Source organism: Orbicella franksi, chromosome 11, assembly GCF_964199315.1.
Source record: "Orbicella franksi chromosome 11, jaOrbFran1.1, whole genome shotgun sequence".
NCBI classification, from domain to species: Eukaryota; Metazoa; Cnidaria; class Anthozoa; order Scleractinia; family Merulinidae; genus Orbicella; species Orbicella franksi.
Window position 1 is genome coordinate 8,631,531 of NC_138155.1, and position 23,896 is coordinate 8,655,426.

At 38.9% G+C, this 23,896-nt stretch overlaps 3 protein-coding genes and 1 pseudogene across 3 annotated transcripts in view; 2 read left to right on the forward strand and 2 right to left on the reverse strand.

The window, feature by feature from the left end:
• LOC145502054 (proprotein convertase subtilisin/kexin type 4-like) overlaps nt 1-23,896 on the forward strand; it is a 297,387-nt gene that overhangs the window by 254,711 nt on the left and 18,780 nt on the right. The gene's annotated exons all lie outside the window — the stretch shown is intronic.
• LOC145503339 (uncharacterized) lies at nt 5,513-9,698 on the forward strand. The gene is made up of 4 exons (XM_081482813.1): nt 5,513-6,504; nt 7,013-7,205; nt 7,668-7,848; nt 8,556-9,698. Exons 2-4 carry the CDS (start codon nt 7,121-7,123, stop codon nt 8,926-8,928), a joined length of 639 nt encoding a protein of 212 aa, XP_081338939.1. The 5' UTR covers nt 5,513-6,504; nt 7,013-7,120; the 3' UTR covers nt 8,929-9,698.
• Nucleotides 9,741-11,111, reverse strand: LOC145503338 (transient receptor potential cation channel subfamily M member 6-like). The gene has a single exon (XM_081482812.1). The coding sequence runs from the start codon at nt 10,952-10,954 to the stop codon at nt 9,743-9,745; it is 1,212 nt and encodes a 403-aa protein (XP_081338938.1). The 5' UTR covers nt 10,955-11,111; the 3' UTR covers nt 9,741-9,742.
• On the reverse strand, nt 15,730-20,173 carry LOC145502493 (melanocortin receptor 5-like; annotated as a pseudogene).

A 23,896-nucleotide genomic window follows, 5' to 3' on the forward strand; every position in this document is an offset into this window, starting at 1 on the left:
GACCTATTTTTAGTCTAGTTAAAAGTAGGTCGGATACATTTAATTAGATTTTGTAAATAAATAGACAAGAATTGCTCAAATTGCTGTCAACATATGTTTTGGTGTTGGTTTTCAAGATTTGATATTTTTTATTGCTCTAGGTTGTTTCATTTTATGACGCGAAGCTTCGAGATTCGTCTTAAATTTTGAGCTCCAAAAGCGGCATTTTGACGGAATTCGGTTATTATCGGTTTTCTCGTAAATAAATCAATATTCAGCCAAACGAAGCATGCCGTGATTTGTTTCACACTAAGACCTACCAAACCTGAGAATACGAGCAGAATTTAGTTTTTGACTCTTGGCGCGATATTTTGAAAATGTTTGATTTTTGGACACATTTGCTCTTAATACGTTCGCAAACTGCGTTTAACCCGTATTTCATATCGTGAATCACGCAACATAATGAAAAGAACTCTGTCAAACCAACGTTAACCGTTTCATTTATTAGGGAATCTTTAAAATCAGAGAAAAGTTCCTTCCTAAGCAGGAAGGGAGCTACAGACCTTGATTTTACAACACTTAAATGCCTGAAAGTTGCTCAAAGCGATAACAAATATAGAATAATGATTAAAAAAAATGCAAGTGGCAAAAGTTCAATTGAGGCCTTACACTACTGTAAAATGATATCAAATCGTTTAAAAATCGAAGCTTTCACCGATCTACGGCATCATCAGGGATAAGAAAAATATTCCGCCTAAGGCTTATATACAGATGTAAAGTAAAAACGTGCGAAAAGCGAAAGAATGCGGGGGGTAAAATGCATGAGATAAATAATAAGGTTCAAATATGAATAAAAACGAATAATATGATCCAATGAGCGAGTGTCAAAGTACAAAGAGTCTCTAGATATGTTAAAGTAATTATTAGAATAAAAGGTCCGCGAATTCGCTGCATTTCTCTCGGGAGTTGAGTGCAGGTTTGTAGTTTCGTATGTAAAACGCTTCGAACAGTCGTACATTTGCGGGGTAGTTTTCTAGTACAATGGTTTTGATTTCGATGCCTTTGTGGACTTTGTTTTGGCACTTTGAAATGTGTTTCTTCACGGAGGAGTTGTCATTGTTCAGGTGTTCTCTTAAACGATCGTGGATAAAGCGTGTAGTGCCCCCGATGTAGTATTGGTTGCAGTTGTTACACGTGATTTGGTAAACAGCGTTGCGTAATAAGCACAATTTGGTGCTGGAGATAGGGCAGTTGGCCCTCGTGCATGTCCGTCCCGTGTTGTTGTGAGCGAGAGCTCGTCTGAGGGTGTATGTCCTGTGCGCGACCCGTACTGGTATACCCTCTTTTCAGAAAATGTTAGTGATCCTGTAGTTGAGACGTTCGGAGATACATGGGATGTTCAGGTACGACCATTCTGTGTTGAGAGGTCGAGGGTCTTTCTGATGGTTCTTGGATTGCTTAGTTTTGTCTATAGTGCCTTCAGTATACCCGTTAAGACGGAGGGCGTCGTCAAACATGTTTTGATGCTTTGTGGCTGTCGTTTTTGTGCAGCAAATTGGAGGACAATTAAAGAACTGACATTCCTTTGAATTGATATGTTGCCTACTTTGGTTATTGGGGAAAACAAACAAACAAACAAACAAAAACAAAAGACGCTTTAGACCAAGTTTCACTGTAACACCATTATTGTGAACCTTTTTTTTTTTTTCTATTTTCCGACGTTCGCTCGTGCCTACGTACGTATACGGTCTTTACACCCAGAGTAGGTTCCTGCTACCCGATGGAAATGATACTGGTTTTAGTTTAAAACGACGCAAAATGAAGTAATAAAGAACGGAATTGACATTTAGCAACGCTTCATGGCATAAACGATACCTTCCCTCAGTGTTGTGAAGGAAGGAATGCATGCATGCATGCATGAATGAATGAATGAATGAATGAATGGTTGGATGGATGGATGGATGGATGGATGGATGGATGAATGAATGAATGAATGAAAAACTTTATTTAAGTGTCAATGGTATTTCGCATTAAAAAAACAAAAAAAACAAAAAAACAACTAATTGGGAACACAACGCAACGGTTGCGAGTGTAACGCATTTCGGGCGAAAGGACCGCAACGCGCGTTACACTTGCCACAGCAAGACAGCGGATGCAGAGAAGCAATGTCTAGTTCCCAGTGCTCCTCGCCTCATTTCAGAGATAAATCGTAAACCACCCGTACTGAAGGGAAGACCTTCCTTCTCAATGAGTGGTACCAATATATTCACACTTACTTATTTTTACATAGAGTTTACACGACACTTTGTTTTGTTTTTTTTGTTTTTCCTTTTTTCATCCAACTGAAGAAGAAGAAAGAAATATTAAAAAGCAGACATTGGGAGTTGAACCCAAGAAACTTTATTCAGGATACATCCACTTATTAACTACACCATCTGAGCGCCAGCTGAAAGAAGCATACTGCAAACCTTATATGTAATTCAGTGTAACACAAACCACAAAATGACAGCTAACAGCTAACCACGAGCAAACTGGAGTGGAACTAGCCGCAAGCAAACCGGAGAACCGTTTGTGCCATATATAGTGAGCTAACCTGGTCTCGTTCATTGTTAATTTATACAACAAAAGCCACGAAATGTCTAACCTAGTCTCACTAGGGTCTCACTCATTGTTAACACATGATTTACGTACCAAAGGTCAACAGCATTAGATGATTGACTTACGCCATCGCTTAAAAAAAGCCAATTGCCATGTATGCCTCGCTCAAGTTTCCGCTCCCAAAGATAAAGCTTCTTTCATTTCAGTCTTATTTTTGGCGTGGGACGTGGTCTGCATCCCGCTTTTATCAGACTCTACGTGGCAGCCTTGTTACATGTTGATTCGAAATTTAACAGTTCTTAAAATGATAAAAGAAGTATAAAGCAAAGACCCGCCTGTTTAAAATAGTTATTATACCATGGATTACGCGAGAAAGGCTTGCGCTACAACTTGTCCAGCCTTGGTAACTGAATCACGTGATTTCTGAGAAAGAAGAATCGCATTTGGAGTGTTGTTTTGTAAAGAAACTCTTTACGTGCTGGTGGTTTCTATGTCATGATTTTGACAAGAAAGTACGAGAAAGACTTACAACTTAATTGGCCACTGAAATACGATACTGTCTTTACAAACTGACCTTCTTTGAAGTCTGTAAACTGTTCTTGCCACAAGATCGATCTTTGCCTGCTTTGAAGATGGCTGCCTTTAGCTTGCGCTTGGTACAAGTCTCAATTTTCGAGATACTATTGTGCTAGAGCGTTGTCGGCCGTGAACCTCAGACATACATACTTTATTTATTTCAACACGGTAAAATCTTCATTAAATTATTATAGTATAAAAAATAAGTTCACCCATAAGTATCCTAGCAATAGATGTCCAACAGTAGCAATTAAATGTAGATATGATGATAGATGCGAATGCAGGCATAACACTATTGAAACAAAGACCTGGAAAAAAAATTCAGGCTTTAAACGGGATTCGAATCCACGACCTTTGCGATACCGGTGCAATGCTCTTCCAACTGAGTTATCAAACCCATTTAAGTACACTGGTTTACAAGATTTCCGTGTTGTAGCCTGACTGACAGTTGTTATAAGATTGGCCAATTTCCCTTTGAAACGTCCAAGAGAGTCTAATTTCCGCAAATAGATGGGTAGGCTATACTATAACAGAGCACCACTAGAGCTAAAGCCACGCTTGCTGTAGTTTGTGCACGCCTTGGGCAAGTCTACTTTAAGTTCAGAATCTCTTAGATTATACGGTGTACTGCGGATGCTAAATAAGTTTTGCAGGTACTCTGGAGAAAGCCCCCTAATTGTTTTAAACATCAGCATCGCTTTAAGTTTGTTTGTTTGTTTGTTTGTTTGTTCGTTTGTTTTTTGCGTGTGGAAAGATTGTCCCAGTCCAGTCTACTTAAGAGGAAACTGGCTCTTGTGTCATAACTGGACTCGGTAATGACCCTGGCAGCCCTATCTGACAGTTTTTGGAGTTTATCGCTTAATGCATCGTTGATTTCATCCCAAACAGAGCTACAATAGTCAACATGGAGTAAAATCAACCCTTGGTATATTTGGAGAGCGGTAATTTCAGAGCTGAATGGTCTCACACGGAAGGGCGCCCATGGTTGACGATATCTTCTTGCTCATTTCGTCTATATGCCTCGTCCATGAAAGGGTGTTCGTTAATTACTAAGCCAAGTGATTTGGCTACTTAAACTTAAATTTTTGATCGGTGTGGCTTCGACTTCAATATCAATTTGGTTATTCAAGAGAGCACTTATTCGTTGATTTGACCCAATTACCATAAATTCAGTCTTAGCAACAGTACAGCTTAGCCTGTTGGTTACAAGCCAGCAATTTAGTTTTCTTAGCTCCGAGATAACGGCACTTTCAACGTCAGCTATTGCACTGGCAGCGTAGGTTATACTTGTGTCGTCAGCGAACATCCTCGCTCAGGGTGAATTGAGGCAAACTAAGAATAGGGGTGGTCCAAGGTTGTTACCCTGTGTGACACCAAAGGAAACTGAGACAAAACCCGACAAATGGCCATTTATGCTGCATTTTTTGGCTACGGTCGTAGAGATGTGACTCAAACCATTTCAGACTACTCGTGTCAATACCATATTTATGAAGCTTCTGTGTAAGGAGGCTATGGTCAATGGTGTCAAAGGCTTTTTTGAGATCGATAAAGATAACACCATTAACCAGACCATTGTCGATGTTGACCGACCAGCTATTTGTGGCTTCAATAAATGCAGTGAGTGTACTATGTAAAGATCGGAATCCAGATAGGCAGTGAGTTAGCAAGTTGTTAAAAGTAAAATACTCGCAAAACTGGTCGTATAAAATTCTTTTGCGACTGTCGAAATGATAGATATTGGCCGATTGTTGTTTGGGTCATCCGTTTTCCTTTTCTTGAAAAAAGGGGTCATCCTTGCCAATTTCCACTCAGTTGGAAAGCTACCAGTGCTTATCGATTTTGTAAATATTTGTGCCAGTGATGGTGTGTCTATGTTGGCAGCCATTTTTTAAAGTTTACTTGGACTTCATTCAGTTTAATAACAGTTTGCGAACTACGTTCACTGTTGGAACTTTCATAGAAAAAGTGGTTTCAGCTGGTTCGAGAAAGGACTCATGTTCTACGTTAGACGAGGGTATTTCTGAAGCTAGACTCTCATCAATGCTTGATAAATGCAGATTTAATTATTCGGCAATCGCTGAAGGTTCAGTTATGGCTTGTTCCCTAACTTTAATTTCCGAAATATTCTTTACCTTGTTTCAATGTCTTGCGGACAAATCGTTAATCGATTGCCACGTTTTTCAAGGATTTAATTTACTGGGCTCTAGATTTTCAGCGAAATATTCCCGCTTGGCCTTGTTAATTTCGTTGCTATTTGGCCTTCTTAATTTCGACATTGCTAGCGGCTTTTAGGAACGTTTTCGAACCTGATTCTGGGCTTATCTACCAAGAGCTTGCCATTTTCTCGCATTCTCTTGCATAACAGCTTGAAATAGCTTTGTCTAGTTTGTCACGTGACTTCAGTGGAAGCATCACAACTTGAATCTTTGATTCTCCAAACCGCTGAGGTATCAACGCAGGATTATAGTTTTGTTTAGAGGGATTATCGCTCCTTCCTCATGCCATCTCGTCGAATTCATGAAAAAAAAAAAAGAAAAAGAAAAAAAAAAAAAGATCTACAAACACGGAACTATGTTCTTCGCACAAAAACACTGGTCTATGGTGGCCTATGCGTGCCATACCAAAATCAACGATTGTTTTTCTATTTTCTCGTACTTTTTAGTTTTTTTGTCTATAGTTTACTGTTTGTTATTTGTCTTGTTTATTTATTTATTTTTTAAAGGAGGGGTTTAATTTTTTCTTGTTTGTTTTCTAAGATAAATTTCATTCATTCTAAGGACGTTTTATTTTGTCTCAGTTTTATATGTAGTGAGTTTTATTTACACGCAATGAGATCGAATTCAGACGAAACTAAACTAAAACTAAACTAAAGCTCACGGCCTAGGAGGGCCATAGCCCATAATGCAACGGGTGCATTGTGCTCCAATCCAAGATGGCGGAGCACGTTAGAAACCCAGAGTGGGAAAATGATGAGGCCCTGAGAAGTGATCTTCAGAAATATGTTCGCCAGAACCTACAGCGAAATGAGATTTTAGACTTTGTTAAGTTAGATTATCCGATGTATGCATGGAGTTTAAGGAGCCTTGGCCGCCGGCTGCAGTTTTTCGGCATTAAGTATACCGACTATGAAGTCGACTTAGTAGCAGTAAAAAGTGCTGTCAAGAAAGAGGTCCAGGGAAGCTTCTGGGTTATCGGACCAAGCAGCAAAAAGTACGAGAGTTACATGGACTGAACGTTCCACGCGATTTGGTATATGCGGTGATGGGGGAAACTGACCCACAAGGACTCGAAGCCAGAGGTGGAGTAGGCCAATCTAATCGACCACGTCGAACAAATGCCTTTGTGGCTGGTGTAAGTAGCAGCCTCTCTTGTGAGATACAGATGTTTAATGGGATTCTGCCCCTTTAAATTATTGCAGGATTACTTTCTCCCACCATTTTGGATGTCCTATGTCACACAGTTGCCTTATCCTTACACACAAAAGCAGTTCTACTAAGTTGTTGATACTGGTGTCGACACGACTGACAACACAAAAATATCCAAACTGGGAGATAACTCATATTCACTTTTTTGGAACAATAAATTATTATTTCTAAGATTTTGAAAGAAATTCTATTTTAGACTATTTCCAGCAATTTAGCTAAAGTTTATTGCATGGAGCCTTGTTATATTTTTTGCTTTCATGGGTGGCACTTTTTTGAAAGTTAGTGCGTAATATTTGAGTAAATATAGTAAGTGAAGGTTTCCTTCTAAAATTACAATAATGGGAAAAACAAACATGTCAAAATAAACCTTACAGAGAACAATTTTGTTTGTTGTTAACAGCGTGCAAATTGTAGATTCAGATTTCAGATTTCAGATTTCAGATTGTACAATGTCCTTTGACGGGCATGATAAACTTTGTGGGTACCAGAAATCCATGTTCCCATTATGTATTTATGGTGGTTTAGATACCTAGAGTGGAAGGATGAACTTCCTACGAGTGTGGACATCAAATAACAATCCTAAGGTTATAGCAAGATTCTACTTTGACTATCTTTTTCAATCTAGAGGTAAGACTACTTGTTGTAGTGAACACTTTAAAGAATCACCTGGCCTAATCAGCTGATGGGAATTGATCATCAGGAATCATATATATCAGGAATCACATAAAAATTTGATAACAACCAGTGACAATGTGTGGTTCCAGAAAATATCCATACCTCTCACCAACAATGGTTAATTGGTTTGAATCCGCACCCCCCCCCCCCCTCTCTGGAATTTTCAGTTAAGGTTCATTCTTTCCCATTAAGATTCTTGCTATTGAGACCCCCCACCCACTTGGAATTTCCAATCACCACCCTTGTGGTAGGTATGGGTAATCAGTAATCCTGTAATTGCTATCGATTGCCACAGATTACAAGCAAATGCCATTAGCTACAGTCGACTGCCTTCGATTACAATTGAGTGTCATAAAAAATCACCTGTCTCGACAGGCCTTTATCTAATTTTTGGTGTATGTGTTTTTCTGTTAGATTTACCACGGGCTCTGAGAGTAGACAGAGGGACTGAAACTGATGTCATGGCCACAATTCATTGTTTTCTGAGGGAGAAACGTGGTGATTTGGAGAATCCAACAGATGCTGTACTCTATGGACCCTCCACCCAGAACAAGATAGAGAGGTGGTGGCGAGACCTTCACGAAAGGATGGAGATGTTTTTTAAAGACCAGCTTAAGTCATTAGTTGAAAGTGGAGAATATGATTCTAGTGACAAAATTGACAGGCATGAAATCTTGATAGTACCTATATATACATGTATATTATTGTAATTTTGTGGGTTTCTGATAGAGCCATTGCTTTTCAGAGCACACAATCTTCACCACACGATGTAGGTGAAAAACTTTAGTTCTGAAATCCAATTTGGCCTGTAACAAATACATTATTTTAGCATAGCACTAGAAAAGTTTTGGTAATTATATTTCATAATGTACATCAGCATAAATGTCCAAACCCCCACACTATATCTTATTGTGCAGCTCTCAGTGCAGAATAACAAGGGATATGTCTTAGACAAACATGTATTTAGTTAAAAAATGTGAAAAAGTCAATGGAAGGGTGGTAAATGATAATCTCTTATAGCAGGTGTGCCATATGGTAATATCAGATTGTTATTTGCTTTTTATAATGTGAAAGACTATAAAGGGCTCCCAGGGTCCACAAAGCTCTTGCAATTCCTGGAAAACTCCCTTAAAAGTTGTCCCTGGGCCCTGCAAAACTCCTTGAAATTCTTTTCATTCCACCTACTGCTGAAATTTGAAAAAAAAAATATCGATGAGAGCGTGTAGCTCGAGTAACTTTCTTTAATTCTCTATCCTAAAACTTGTACACTCATTTATATATTTATTTTCATCACTTTTCTAGAGACTTGCTGGCCTATCTGTACATCCCTGTAATCCAAAAAGAACTAGATATTTTTAGAGAGTGTGTCTGGAACAATCACAGGACCCGTAAACAAAAAGGAAAATACCTGCCAGCAGGAGTTCCCGAGCATATTTACCATTTCCCGGAACAGTATGGGGGAGATCACTGTGGCATTAACATAACAGAGGAGCAACTGCTGGAAGTTGCTGAACAATCTGATGTTCTGGAGGATACTGATGACTATTTGAGGCCAGCTGTGCGAAAGGAATGTGAGCAGCATTTGCCAGATCCTGATGACATTCAGCCCGAGGAAGCCAAGGATGCTTACCTATATCTAAAATCACATGCTTTTGACATTGCGGAATTGATTTAGAGTAGGAAGATTCCATGGAAATGAGATCTTGAAATGTCTGGATTTAAAGGAATAGGGTGTCCAAGTGTATAGAATCAAATAATTATTATACATTTGTACTCTTAGTGCAAGTAAACTGTAATCTGCTCTACTGACTGAGAAAAATTTATATTCAAATCTTGTGTGTGCAAACTGCTTGCATTACTACAAGGATTGATTGCATTATGCATGCATGCACATGTTGTGACACCATTTGATAACTTAAACAATTGCAGCCATTTATTCTGTCAAAAATTTCATCAAAGATTTGTGTATGTATCAATACATGCAAAACTATAACAGTCAACAATAGCAGTATATAACAGTGTTTCCATCAATACATGCAAAACTGTAACAGTAACAACAACAATAACAGTAAATAACAGTATCTGTTATAAAAGGCCCCATTCAGACTAGGTACTGTGCCCAGTTCAGTTCTCTGGCATGGGTAGCCTTAACATACTTTTTTCCTGGTGCTCAGTCATCCAAGTCAACAAAATGATGCCAGGCATTAATAGATGGGGTTCTGGGGTGTCTGACCAATGTTCGTTTCATTGTCTAGGCTGCGACTCTGAATGGGCTGTTTACCTGAAAACCCCAAGGTCAACCATGAAGATGACAATTTTAAAAATTACAAGTATGAGTGCTTGTTGTTTGAATATAATAAAATTAATTATTAACTGACATGAAAAATTATATTCCAACAAGTAGAAACTACAAACAACAATAAACTAGTCATCCAAGGGCCTTAAACAATGCACAGTAAAGATTTCTTTTTTTACTTCAATCACTGTTTTTACAACTTGTCAAGTTCAAGTAGATCACAGAACCTGTTGCATATGTGCTCTTCCTTGAACTTGTAGATTGCCTGTGATGAAAGGTTTCCACAACAGAAAAAGATTGAATTGTCTGCACTGTCCAAAAGTTCAGAGGTTGCAATTTCAGGATCACTGAGGGAATATCCCACTCCTTGGATATCTAGCACCATCAGCTGTTTCCCTGACTTGACATAACTATAATGGGAGAATGTCTCCGCCTTACTGCTTAACTCACTGCCATCGCCACACACATATTCATTGTTGTTTACATGCTTCTGGAAGGTCCCCTCCAAGTACTCCTCGACTCTGACGCACTGCCCATAAAGCTTTCCAAAGTAAACTTTAGTGTAATTGAGGTGAGACCCATACTCGACTGGGGCTTCTCCAGCAAGCTTTTGAGCAAAGTTTCTTGCAAGCGCGTTCATTTGGACCATTTTTCTAGTGTGAGTTTCCATGGAAGAAAATAACCTTTCTATTTCTTGAACTTGATCTTGCTTAAACTTTTTAAGGACGTACTTACCAGGAGCGAGCTCACTAAAAGCGGTGGAAAGATATGCGTCCCTAAACGATCCACTAGTGAATTTTTCTTTCGACAGAGAAAGCCGTGCTTCGAAGGGGTTACGCCATGACTTCTCACCTAGGTCGAACTCTTCCAGTTGGACCGAAACAATGTCGACTGTAGGCTGAATGAGTTTTCCGACTTTTAACATAGCACTAAGTGGAACAGAGGCGACAACTATTGTTGACATCGGTCGGGCTGGTTTCTCAGGAGTAATTTCTGACTTTGTTTTTTTCATCTCTACTTTCTCGCACATTTGGCTTTCTTCGCTCCTTTCGATAAACCGCACGTGAAGCACCTTCCAGTTCGAGATCTGACTCGTCTCAGTCCACGATGGCCCCCTTTCGCCGGCCAGAATGTCACATTCCATGTTTTCAGCTTTAAAAAAGCGTTTGCATGCTTCCTTTATGCTTGAAATGGTAGGTTCACAGCCGAGAGGAACCATAGTTAGCGCTCCGATTCTCGCGTACTTTTGATAGCGCCCCTCAACATCCGAAGAGAGCCGTTGCACTGTTATGTACTCCATGTCTGAAGCACTGCCCGTTGGCTCTTCCTTCCGCATTCTTTCCTTGGTCATTTTAGCCTTAAAGGCACGGAATTCCTCGTTGTTGTTCCTTCCTCTTTTTGACATCTTGGAAACCACGTGTGTTTCCAGATGGCGTACTCACAAATGCACCAGTTGCATTATAGGCTATGGCCCTCCCAGGCCGCGAGTTTCAGTTTAGTTTTAGTTTAGTTTAGTCTGAATTCGATCTCGTTGCGTGTAAATAAAACTCAGTACATGTAAAACTGAGACAAAATAAACGTTCTCAGATAGAATGAAATTTATCTTAGAAAACAGACAAGAAAAAATTAAACTCCTCCTTTAAAAAATAAATAAATAAATAAGACAAATAAAAAACAGTAAACTATAGACAAAAAAACTAAAAAGTACAAGAAAATAGAAAAACAATTGTTGATTTTGCTATGGCACGCATAGGCCACCATAGATCACCAAGAAGGATCGAACAAAGGGGGAACTCATGTAAAAATAGCACGATACGAAAAGACAGTATCCAGTGCAATGTGAGTACAAATTACATTGGTAGCTGGTTATCTCCCATTTGGTATAGCAACGGTGGTAGTTTATTTAACTGGAACTTATCCTCCATCTCTTGCCCTCGTTTGGGAACTCACACTATCTCTTCTTACGTTTAATTCTTCTCTTAACTCGATTCTTTTCTGTTGGAAAATCAGAGGAGTAAGAAAAGCAGTAAATTAAAGGGAATGATAAGGAAGACTTTTTGTCCTGTGAACTTAGCCGTACCATCGGCCTAGAATGTAAAGAACAAATACTGAGAGCATGTTACTTACAAAAGAGTTAACGTATACATTATTTCTGAGTTCTAGAAAACAAACACAAACAAACAAACAAAAACAGGTTGAAGGTGCTTGCATATGAAAGCAGTAAACATTTTATTTTACTAATATAAGTTGTCTGATAAGAGTCGACTTTCCCTTCAGAAAATCGAGCAAATTAACCACAATGACAGGTCATAAAGATAGAACAGTTCACCAGTGGCTGTTCTCTTAATGTACTCTGTAAAAGTTTCCAGCACTATTATAAGAGCAATAAATAACAACAGAAATCATAATTGACTCGGATTCTGAGCGGAGACTAGTATTATTTACATTAATAATAATTACAAGTTGGTGAAAGAAAATAGCATAGAAAGTGAATATCGATTGGAGCCTAGAGGTTAAAGGAACCGCAAAGTTTCGAGGTGGCTTCTAATAACTATTCTACTTCGCATTTGCATACAATCGGAGGTCACGTGAGATAGCAAGCATGTGATATCCGAGCTCAGTGCAAGTTAGCTGTCCGAGCAAGCAGTCTAAAGGTTATTCTCGCAGTCTTATTTTCGAGTGTTTTAGACCTTTCTACGTCTTGCGGTTAACATGTCTGGAGGAAAAGAATCCGCAGAATCGGCGAACGAAGACCAGTTATTGGCTTATGACCCAGACGAGCACAACAGCGCCGGAATATCCGGAGAGAAACATCTCGACACGCCAAGTGTCATAGCGGCCAAGGCCCCTGTGAACGACTCGAACAATTCGATGTCGCTGTTCAAAATCCAGCAAGCCCTCGTTAAAGGCATAATCCCAATCGCTCGTTTGACTGATCTGTCCATGACAGAGAGGAAAGGCCTAGACCAGGAAGGGGTTCAACAGATAAAACAGTTTCGACTCGACGCTCTATCGTTGCTGACGCATGTTAACTATGAACTTAACATGCAGCGAAAGCAACACATGAAACCTGATATTGGCAGAGATTATGTCTCTCTCTGTTCTCCTCATGTGCCGTTCACTGACTTGTTGTTTGGAGATGACCTTCAAAAACAGTTTGAAAGACATAGGAGATGTGAATCAAATTGGAGCCAAAGTGCAAGGTCATAGAGGACCCCACAGATCCCAAACGGGCTATGTCAACAACAATAACTCCAAGGGAACTTTTTCCCACAGAAATCAGTCAAAAAACTTGAAGGGCCGAACCTACAAACCCTGGCGACACAAGGACTCCCAGAAGTCCAGCACAAACAACAAGAGGTCATCTCAGTAGCCCACGAAGCTAACACGGTAAATGCTGTTTCAAATTTTGTTGCTGGTAGTATAGCTAAACACATCTCTAACTGGAGGTCTATTACCACAGACCAAAGTATCCTTGAGATTGTGTCAGGCACACCATGTCAGTCAGCTGTGCCACATATTACTTTTTCTAACGGCGATGATCTCATCATTGCTGGAGAGATAGATAAACTCCTAGAGAAGGGAATACTTAACAAAACTACACATTGTGACACTGAATTCATATCCACAGTTTTTACTCGGCCCAAGAAAGATGGGTCTCATCGACTCATCCTAAATCTTAAAAAATTGAATGAGTATGTCACATATCACCATATTAAAATGGAATCTCTCCAGTCAGCAGTACAGTTACTTAAAAAAGACTATTGGATGGCAGTTTTAGATCTCAAGGATGCTTATTATTCTGTGCCCATAAACCCCCAACACAGGAAATTTCTCAGATTTGAGTTTAAAGGATCTCTTTATGAGTTCACCTGCTTACCTAATGGCCTTGCATCGGCCCCTAGAGTATTTACAAAGCTCATGAAGCCAGTATATGCAACATTGAGGTCAAAAGGCTATCTTAAAGTAGGCTACATAGATGACATTCTTTTGCTAGCAAAAACACCTCATGAATTAGAGCAAGTTGTGGCTGAAACAATTGCTTTGCTTACATCACTGGGATTTACAATTCACGAATCAAAGTGTGTCACAACACCAAACCAGATTGCCAAATTCCTGGGATTCTTACTGAACTCTAAGGACATGATCATTTCTATGATCCCTCAAAAAGCAGCCACTATCAAATCCAAGTGTCACAATCTAGCACATCTGGAAGGACCCATTCCAATTCGAGATGTGGCCTCTGTAGTGGGCTTCATGGTCTCAGCCTTTGAAGGAGTTCAGTATGCACCTCTGTTCCATAGGTCTCTAGAAAATGACAAGACGTATGCTCTAAAAAACAATGGATGGGACTTGGAGGATAAAATGACACTCTCCCCTCTAGCAAAACAGGACCTTTCATGGTGGATCACCAATTTTGATCAACTCCCCAAAGCCATCACGCCTAAACCCTCAGACTTAACTCTCATGACTGACAGCTCTCTTAAGGGCTGGGGAGGGGTGATTGAGGGCACATCATCTGTAGCGGGTGGCAGATGGTCACACCAAGAATCCCAGCTACATATTAACCTTTTGGAATTGAAGGCCATTCATCTCGCCTTGCAGGCCCTATGCAACCATATGCAGAATCGCCACATAAAAATCGTTTGTGACAATACTACTGCCTTTTCATACATTCGTAATATGGGCGGTACAAAATCTTGCAGTTGCAATGACATCACCACGGAAATCTTTATGTGGTGCGTAGATCGAGAGCTACCACTATCAATTTCCCACTTACCAGGGAAACTAAACACAGAAGCAGATAAGGCTAGCGGTGAATTCCACAGTAGTAATACTGAATGGTCGCTAGACCAAACCGCATTTAATGAATTGAAATCAAAGCTGGGTGAGCCTGATATTGATATGTTTGCGTCGGGGCTAAACCACAAGACAACCCACTATATAGCCTGGAGACCAGATCCAGGGGCAGTAGCTATTGATGCCGTTACTATAGATTGGTCCCACTATAACCTTATCTATTGTTTCCCTCCGTTTAGTCTCATCGGCAAAGTCCTTCAGTTCATACAAGAGAGCAAAATAACAGCCATTCTAGTTTACCCACATTGGCCAACACAGTTCTGGGTCCACTCCTGCTTCAGTTAATGAAATCTCCACCGGTAAAAATCAAGATGCACAAGAAGATTCTAACATTGCTCCATCAACCAGAAGAAGTTCACCCTCTGTTCCCCAAACTTCAGCTTCATGGATGTCTTGTGTCTAGTCATCATTAATTAATCAAGGCGTAACATGGAAGGCTTTGAACACCATCTTGGAATCATAGTGACCTCTTTTCCTGTACCATCAAAGCCACACCAAACTGCTTCAAGACTGAACTCGGATATCACATGCTTGCTATCTCACGTGACCTCCTCATTCCTGCAAATGCCACGGTAGAATTTCAGTCAAACTTCAACTTCCAGGTAAGTCTCGCTTAATTTTCCAGTTTAGAGTTAATTTTAATTAAAAAAGAAAGCCGCAAGAAAGAAAACTAAATGTTAGCATTATTATTCAAATTTCTTAGAGTATTGTTGTGACAGTAAATAATGTTTTACTTATTAGACAGTAGACAATGTCCTGAGGTCTTTCAGGTAATAAGAAAAATCATGCCAGGGATCGCTTATCTGGTAGGCAAAGACGGCATATCGCAAAAATTAATGTCTAGTACTATGTGATCTGAAGGCTGTAGCCATATTTATCTAATGCTGGTTATATATAGCACAGTATCCCATTAGATAAGGAGACAAACTAATACAGTTATATGCAAATGCAATTGTGATATTTGAACAGTTCTTAACAGGAACTTTTTGGCATGGAAAGTGATATAAGCCTTAGAGTTTGGATTATAAAGTTTATCTTGACCTTGATCAAGAGGGATATCACACTAATCCCACGGTTGTTTGATAATTAGATAATTGTGGTATATTTTATTTTGTTTTATGAAAGATAATTATTAATAAACTTAGTTGCGAGTGCAAATTTTAAAAAAAATATGACGTCAGTCTTTTTTTTTTAAGCTTTATTGGGTTTCAATTATCAAAAAAGAATACTACCCAAAGTAATAAATAAATAAATAAATAAATAAATAAATGGATAAATAAACGAAAAAAAAAGGTATAATAACCAAAAAGGCAAGCTCGATCGAGACCAAAGGATCCATGCAAGGAGCCGCCCAAGTAGAAAGTTGATGTTTCTTCAGCGCCACCCACGCCAGGCCGGAGAAATTTGAAAAAGCAGCTTTGTTTTTACTGTTAGGCCTACCATCCATACTAATCTGTCACAAAAACAGAGCTTTTCGAAAACGTTCTTCTTATCGGAGGAATTGGAAAACTCCGGCTTTTCGTTTCAGTGTGAACGGAAAACATTTTAAACACGGAGCTTCTCGAAAACGATGTCGCCACGATAATCATGGGATTTCCAAGCCCAAGTTTTCCTCAAACAGTAATTAAAAACGAGTGATGATTGTTGCTTTTTCAAATTTTTTCGTTGTAGGGTGGAGCGGAACTAAGTATTAAAGAGTGAGGAATAATCCCGATTTGCATTTAGAGAGAATTCAAAGCCGCTTTAATCCTGTATTATGGGTGTTTGGTCCGGCAAAGAAAGTCTTTTATACATCCTGAGATAAAAAAATAAAAAAAAAATGAATCGAACCGAAAGACACCAACTACACAACAAAAAGGTAATACTATATTTAAAATAGTGCTCTGGCCATGTTAATAAAAATAATGAGAAACTGTTATGTTGTCAAGGCAGGAGTTGATATTGAGCTGAAAGACCCACGCAAATCGCCGGTAGCTTTCACTTATAACCATTAGGTCTCCGCAATAGAGCATCTTTTGCTTCAGGGTAGGGATAAGTGTTTGAATCGTTGGATTTTCGTAAAAGATTTGTGTTCTCACGCTTCACAAATAAAATTTATTATTTTTTTCCCTAATAATAATCCTTGGCATGTAATTATACGTGTAATTATCTTTTTTTTACAGGATTAATTTTGAACCATGTTTTTAAGTCCATCACTTGGTCTCTGTTTACCCTAAAAGCAATAAACTTGATGAAATGGCCAATTACAACGTGATATTTCATGTGATGGTGTCAGGTATCGATTGATTAAAGTTTAAAACTCTCCCCAGTACCCTGTGAAACTCTGTTGTAGTAAGCGCCAATATAGTACTGCGCACTAATAAGCGTTGAATCCCGGAAACACCGAGGACAAGTCGCATTGAGAACTAGGGCATTGTATAGTTAACATGAGAAACCACAAAAAATGTCTGATCGAGACCTTCATTCCTTGCCTCACTTCCTTCATCTTCCAGCAGTACAGAAATCTGTTTACAGATGAGTTGGACAATACAAGAGATATTGCTGCTTCCAAAGATAGGTCAAGTAATCTGTGTGCATTTCTTTGTTGTTAAATATCGTAGCTACGATAGCAAATGGAAGATAACAAACCGCTGATGCAATTTGTACCCATAATGCACTAGACAGAGTCCCTTTGTACCGTTCTATGTTCCACGAAGTTCTTCCCCCGTTTGTTTGACCTTGGTGGACATTTTCTTGTACCTGTGCTTGGTGATGGCGAAGCGTCAGGTAGATTTTCGTATAACAGAGAAACGACGTTACTGTGCAGAATAACATCGCTATACAAATGATGGATATAGTAATACGAAAGTTAAAAAATAATATTATTGCAACTTCAAGGCAAATAAGCCAAAATAAGGCGACAACAATCCACACACGTCTTAAGGTTACCATTTGTCTGTATCTTAACCCCGAGAGAAGAGCGAGAAGTCTATCTACACTTATTGCAATCAGTGTTAATAGAGACACCCCTCCGAAAATTACACCCAAGAAATTAAAAAGAATGGAAAGATAGTAACAACTTTTGGAGTCTTCTGGTGACGCCAAAAAGGCAGCATGCAGAGGCTGCGTAATGAGACCCACACAAAGATCCGTGGTTGCTAGGCAACCCAGCAAAAGTTTTGATGGGGGATGAAGAGAGGACACCTTTTAAAGAGCAACAATGATCAAAACATTCCCCAAAAATGCAATTAAAGCTAGCGTACTGTTGACTGTCGAATACACAATCTTTTGATGTGTTCCACTGAGACCCGACCTACACAGAGTAGTGCAGTTTCCTCCTTCGGTTAAGTTTGAGTTCGCCATTTTTTCGTTCTTCTTTCAGCTTGTGTTAGTGTTGATATTCCTGTATCTTTGTCACTCCTTTTGTTGGAGTCCGCAATCTGTCATGAAGATGTTTCCAACATTCTTCTAATGCGTCGTCCAGCGGGTAGTAGGTCTTTTCTGGTTGGTAGAAAGCAAAACGTTTCCAAGGAAATTGCTTTTAGTGATAAATAGTACCTGATTCATTTTAAGAACATTGAGTCATGAAGTAAGAAAAAGTAAGACCAAAAGCTACTACAAATTTGCGATATTGGCAGAGAAATGCTGCCGAACACATGCAAATATAAATCTGTCATTTCATTTCATTTCGGTTGCTGACAACTTGTGTTGTCTTGCTGTTTTAACAACGATCAAAGAACCCAACATTTTAGAGCTTATCTTTTCTTAGTCGTTAAATCTTGAAAGTCCGTGCAATTACTTTCGAGGTCTGTCTTCTCTGAAAATTATTAACATTGGCTAGGATGACGTACATATATTTGGGCGTCTTTTAAACATGCATGCAAAATATAACCATGCTTCTTTTGTGTTCCGTGCCGCAGTGCGTTAGTCTTTGTTTTCTTAGTATTATAGATAAAATTCGTAATTCAGGGATATAAGTAGCGTTATCAGCCTTCCGCTTCAGGTGATAAGGCTTACATCGACAATGAACAACATAATCCATTTGCAGTAAGTTATCCAATGTTTTCCTGTTGTCTGCATCAGTCACTTGATTATGGTAGGAGACATACCAAAAAGTAATGTTAGATTAAAGCAGTTACGGACACTAAATACTAAACATGATCTTGGTTCTTTTCTTTCCTCTCAAGCACAAGCTGTCTTTTTTACTTGATATAACACTCGACTTTTTTGAGACATGAGACATGAGACATGAGACATGAGACATGAGACATGAGACATGAGACATGAGACATGAGACATGAGACATGAGACATGAGACATGAGACATGAGACATGAGACGAGACATGAGACATGAGACATGAGACATGAGACATGAGACATGAGACATGAGACATGAGACATGAGACATGAGACGTGAGACATGTCAGCTGTTCCCAGCCTGCTCAATTATAAATAACATTTAGAGAAGATTCGAATACTCGAGTGTTCGAAAACAGTAAAGAAAATCACGTCCCTTTTTTTTTTTTTTTGTTACACTGGACTTTCTTCCCTTACGTTTCAATGGCTCAATTTTTATAGCTGATAATACCATTGTTAATAAAAACTTTAAACGTTTTAGCTCATTTGCTTGTAGAACAACGACGACAACAACAACAACACCAACAAAACACACACAAAAGGTGTCATGTGTTAATAGACTCCTAATAAGCAATACAATCGTTTTCGAATGGACCAGAATATACCATTATATTCAAAATGTTCATCGTTGATATTTGAGTGAGTATTTAAGGCGCGTTGTATTGCCTCAGCAGATAACAAATCTTTTTGCGTTGGTCGCAAATGTCATTAATCTTTCTTATGATGCAAACACTTATCCTCCCCTCTTCACAGTAATTTCACGAATATGCTAACAATGGAAATGAACATTAAAGTTTATTAGAATATAAATGTCTAAAAACGTGGTCCCTGAGATAAACAACATGAGGTAGAAAATTAAAAAAGCCAGCCATATCCTGTGGTGATTACAAACATAAATGAATAAAAGTTAATGTTGTTAATGAATTAAAAAAAGAATCCAAATCAGTTTGGAAAAATGCCAGTCAAAATACCGTTGCCATAGAAACATAAGTGTGGAGTACAATGACGGGTCTTAGGAATATGTTGCCACAAAGTATTTCACATGAGGTAGCAAAGTTTTGCAACTGTTGGTCAAATATTGATTTTTATAGCCGGCTTAAGTCACAATCAATATATATATATATATATATATATATATATATATTTTTTTTTTTTTTTTTTTTCACGAGGTGTCTGTATCCCAATCCCAACAACAGGGCGAAAAGTCTGTCTACACTTGTGGCAATTATTTTTGACGGAGATAGTCCACCCAAAATCACGCTGAAATTATTAAAAAGTGTAGAAAGATAGTGATAAAGCATGGACTATTCTTCGGAAATTGTATGTGCTACAAAAAGAGGCGATGTGATGAGACACACGCAGAGATCGGTGCCGGCAAGACAACCCAGCAAAATCTTTGATGGCGAATGAAGAGTCCACACCTTTTGAAGCGCAACAATATTCAGAGCATTTCCAAGAAATGCAGTGACAGATAAAGAAATGTTCACTGCTAAAATAAGTAGTTTTTGATGCGCTGCACATGAACCTGTCGTGAAAAATAAGTCAGGAGTTGCCGTGCTGCTTTCATCTGATGGTAAGTTCGCCATTCTTCGTCCTTCTCTCAGTTTACTGTTAGAAGTCTTAATGTCCCTTTAGATTGTTATCCCTAAACCTTTTTTTTTTAATGAGTCGATGGCTCGCCAAAGAGACGTTTTTAAGCCACTTTTTTCATCCAGAAGATCGTGTCAGAGGCTCAGTTGTTTTTCTGATGGCAAGAAAGTTCTGAATGTGATGAATTACTTTTATTATGAATAGCAGTCCTTCTGAGAACACACTAGTGATTTTTGCTTTGGATGTTTTAAAAAGCATTAAATATGAAGTCAATTTGATTTAACTGAAACATCCCTATAGTTAGGTTCTGACCAGCTTTGATCGGAGGAGGTCTTCGTTATCTCATTTGGTCTTTACTTGCGCCATTGATACCAAAAGATACTTGTACTTTTACAGGTAAGAAACAATCAATCAATCAAATACCCAATCAATCAATCAATGAAAGCTTTATTAACCTATCAGTGGGACACACCCCTCTACTTATCGGCGACAATTTATTAACTGTTTGAAGCCTCGGTAAAACCTAAGAACCTAAATAAACAAAACGAATCGGAAAAATGAATTGCGTTATGAGTTACAAAGAATGCAAATTCAGCAATTGTCATCATCTCCCATCATTTACTTAGTTCATAATTGCAAATACGATTTTCCAAACTACCCATGCAGTGATGGTATATAAGGTCCTAATTTCGCCCGATAGTCTACTCTACAACTTAGTTCGCAGTTAGGGTAGCGAATGTTAGGCAGTGCAAATGAAATTAATGATGATAATAGGACTGAGCGGAGTCCAATTCGGTCTGTAATCATACGAGTGATTAACGAAATCGGACGACCGCGAAGCGGGAGTCCGATTTGTTAATCACGATTGTGATTACAGACTGAATTGGACGACGCGATGCCCTGTTACCAATTAATCAAAACTACGACAAAATTCGAGAAACGAACAAACCATCGATTGAGCGCTGAACGATTTAACGTCGTTATGAATGCTGAAAAACACAGCAGTTTACTCAATAAAGTGCACCGCAACAACGCGCGCAAAATGACAAGCACTGTCCAATGACAAGCACGACGCGTACATTGTCCAATTGTTAGGCTGATTTAGCAAGAGAACGGGAAAGTTACTTGACGACGGCGTGCGCAGTACAAATACCCAAATATGGTCAGATGACGACTGCAGGGCGCGCGGAATAACCTGGATCATGTTCTAATTTGACCATATATGGGTATTTGTACTGCGCGCGCCGTCGTCAAGTGACGTTCCCGTTCTCTTGCTAAATCAGCCTAATGCTCAAATCGGGCTACTGATGGCCAATCACGTTCGAGAATTTTGTTACAGTTTTGATTAATCAAATTATTTGCAAGAAAAATAGAAACTCAATGTATTTCTTTACAAGCCAAAAGGAAATTAAAGGATCACGGCTTTTGATGTGCATTACGTCATAAAACAACGAGCACGCAAGATAAGGGACTCGGCATGGTACTAGTTTCCAATTGGAGGAAAGTCTATTAGTCTGGTTATAAACGACAATGTCATTTTGCAGTCACATAATTAGCTTTACATTATGAAATTGGACTGCTAAATTACTTTCTTTCGAAACATCGGTATGCGACATATTTAACTCGATAAACAGTTAAGCTTTCTGATTGTGCCCTTCACTGCTTGCCTAACCTCCCTTATTTTCCAACAGTAAAGAAATGGGTTCAGTGTTGAATTAAAATAGAATAAAGAAAGCGTCAAATGCCACGTAAGGTCAAGGGATGGCGTAACTGACCCAGTGACTGCAAATATTGCAACAGTTATAGCGTATGGAATATAACATAGCAGTAACGTCATTTGCACCCATAGTGCACTGGACACCGTTTTTCTATACCGTGCCCTATTCAGTGGAATTCCTCCCCCGTCTGGTTTACGTTGGTGTGAATAGTTTTGTACCTTAGATCGTTGTTGTCGCATTGTGAGGAAGATTTTCGTGTAAGAGAAGATCGAGGCACAAGTGGTCAATATGAGACCCAAGCTGGCGATACCTGTGGCAACAGCTCTGTCGTAAAAGAACATCATTGCAGCGGCGGTGCTGGATAACCAAAACACAAATACCAAGACACGGACACTTTTCAAGGTTACTATTCTTCTATATCTTAGTTCCAACATCAACGCGAGAAGTCTGTCCACACTAATGGCAGTCACAGTAAACATGGATATTCCACCAAAAACTGTGAATGTCGTGTTCACGAGGAAGGACAAAACACGATAGCAAGGCGAATGAAAATACAAACGAGAAGCGATGTAGAGAGGCTGTGTAATAAGGCCCGCACAGAGATCGGTGCACGCTAGACAACGAAAGAGAAGTTTGGAATGCGGATGAAGGCACGACACCTTTCGAAGCGCAATAATGATCAAAAAATTCCCCAAAAATGCGGTGATGGAGGTTAACATGTTGAACGCTAGAATGAATTTTCGTTCCCAAGGTATTGCATTAGTGTCAACTATCTTGCAAACGAAATCTTGAATTGTCGTGCCATTCTCCCTTCCAGTTTGGTTTGCCATTTTCCTGTTACAATTCTTGTTCTTTCGATAGTTTCCACGGTGGTTAATGTTCCTTAAGTCCTGTATCAAAGCCCCAAGGACATGTAATGTTGGAGGTTGATGTTTCACCCTCTCTGATATCTGTCCGATCCTGACAGAAAATAAGGAATTGTAGTTCTAGTTAGGATTGTTGCTATGGACCAGGAGCTTATACGGAGATAAATGACACGGTCAAGTTTAAGAACAGGTGTACAAACAACGGTAATACTCAGGGAATCTATTTGCATTTCTATTTGCCTTGAGCTTTGACGGAACAAGAGGTTTTTTTCCTACTTACTTAGTCCCATGCAACCTTGTTTAAAGCTTTCAAGTCTGCTATGGACTAACATTCATTGCAAAACACCTACCTTTTTTTCCAAACAATAATATACCAAGGTGAAAGGCAAGTGTGAACGATAAATTTGTAATTTTTAATTTGCCCTTCTTGACAAAACTGCAATGTCATTGAGCACCTCCCTACATAACAATGCGATTTATTACTCATCAATATCATTGCATGAATAATAATGATACATTTCGAGTGTTTTTTTCTTGAGCAACAACACCGGAAATGCTTGATTTCGTTGCATATTTTAAATTCTGTGTCCGTTTTAGCACAAAAGGTACCACTCGATTGATTTGGCGGATTCTAGATATACTATTTTCAGGCTCTTCTGCTTTGTTCTCGTTTTACTTTATACAGTTTGCGATGTTTGCGTTAGAAATTCCATTGTCTAACGGCCACGGCGTTGTCTATAATTAAAAGTATTTTGAAATAAAACAAATTCAGGCTGAAAAAAATGAGAGATAAAAGGGGAAACGATAGTTCACACTACTTTCCGCAATGCTTCTTTATCAAACAATAACAATTAATTAACCAGTCAGTTATTAGCTGTATTCTTAGTTGAGTTTATCTAGAAACACGTAGCACAAAACTGAATAAACGCAACATTCATGTCAAATGAACTTGTTAAAAATTTCGATTTAAAATAACACGCTGGAGTCAAGAGCAAGGCATCAAAGTAGAAATTTGCTCCTTACGTGGCAAGTAGCGATCTTGAAATTGAAAACGCGATAATCAAGATTCGGTCCGCTTTGATAGAATTAAAGACAAACAAAATCTTGGATAAAGTTTGTCTTAAATTAAGACAAGTAGAGACAATTAAATTGTATTGAAGATCTGACTTTAACTTTTGAAAGTCCAAACTTAAAAT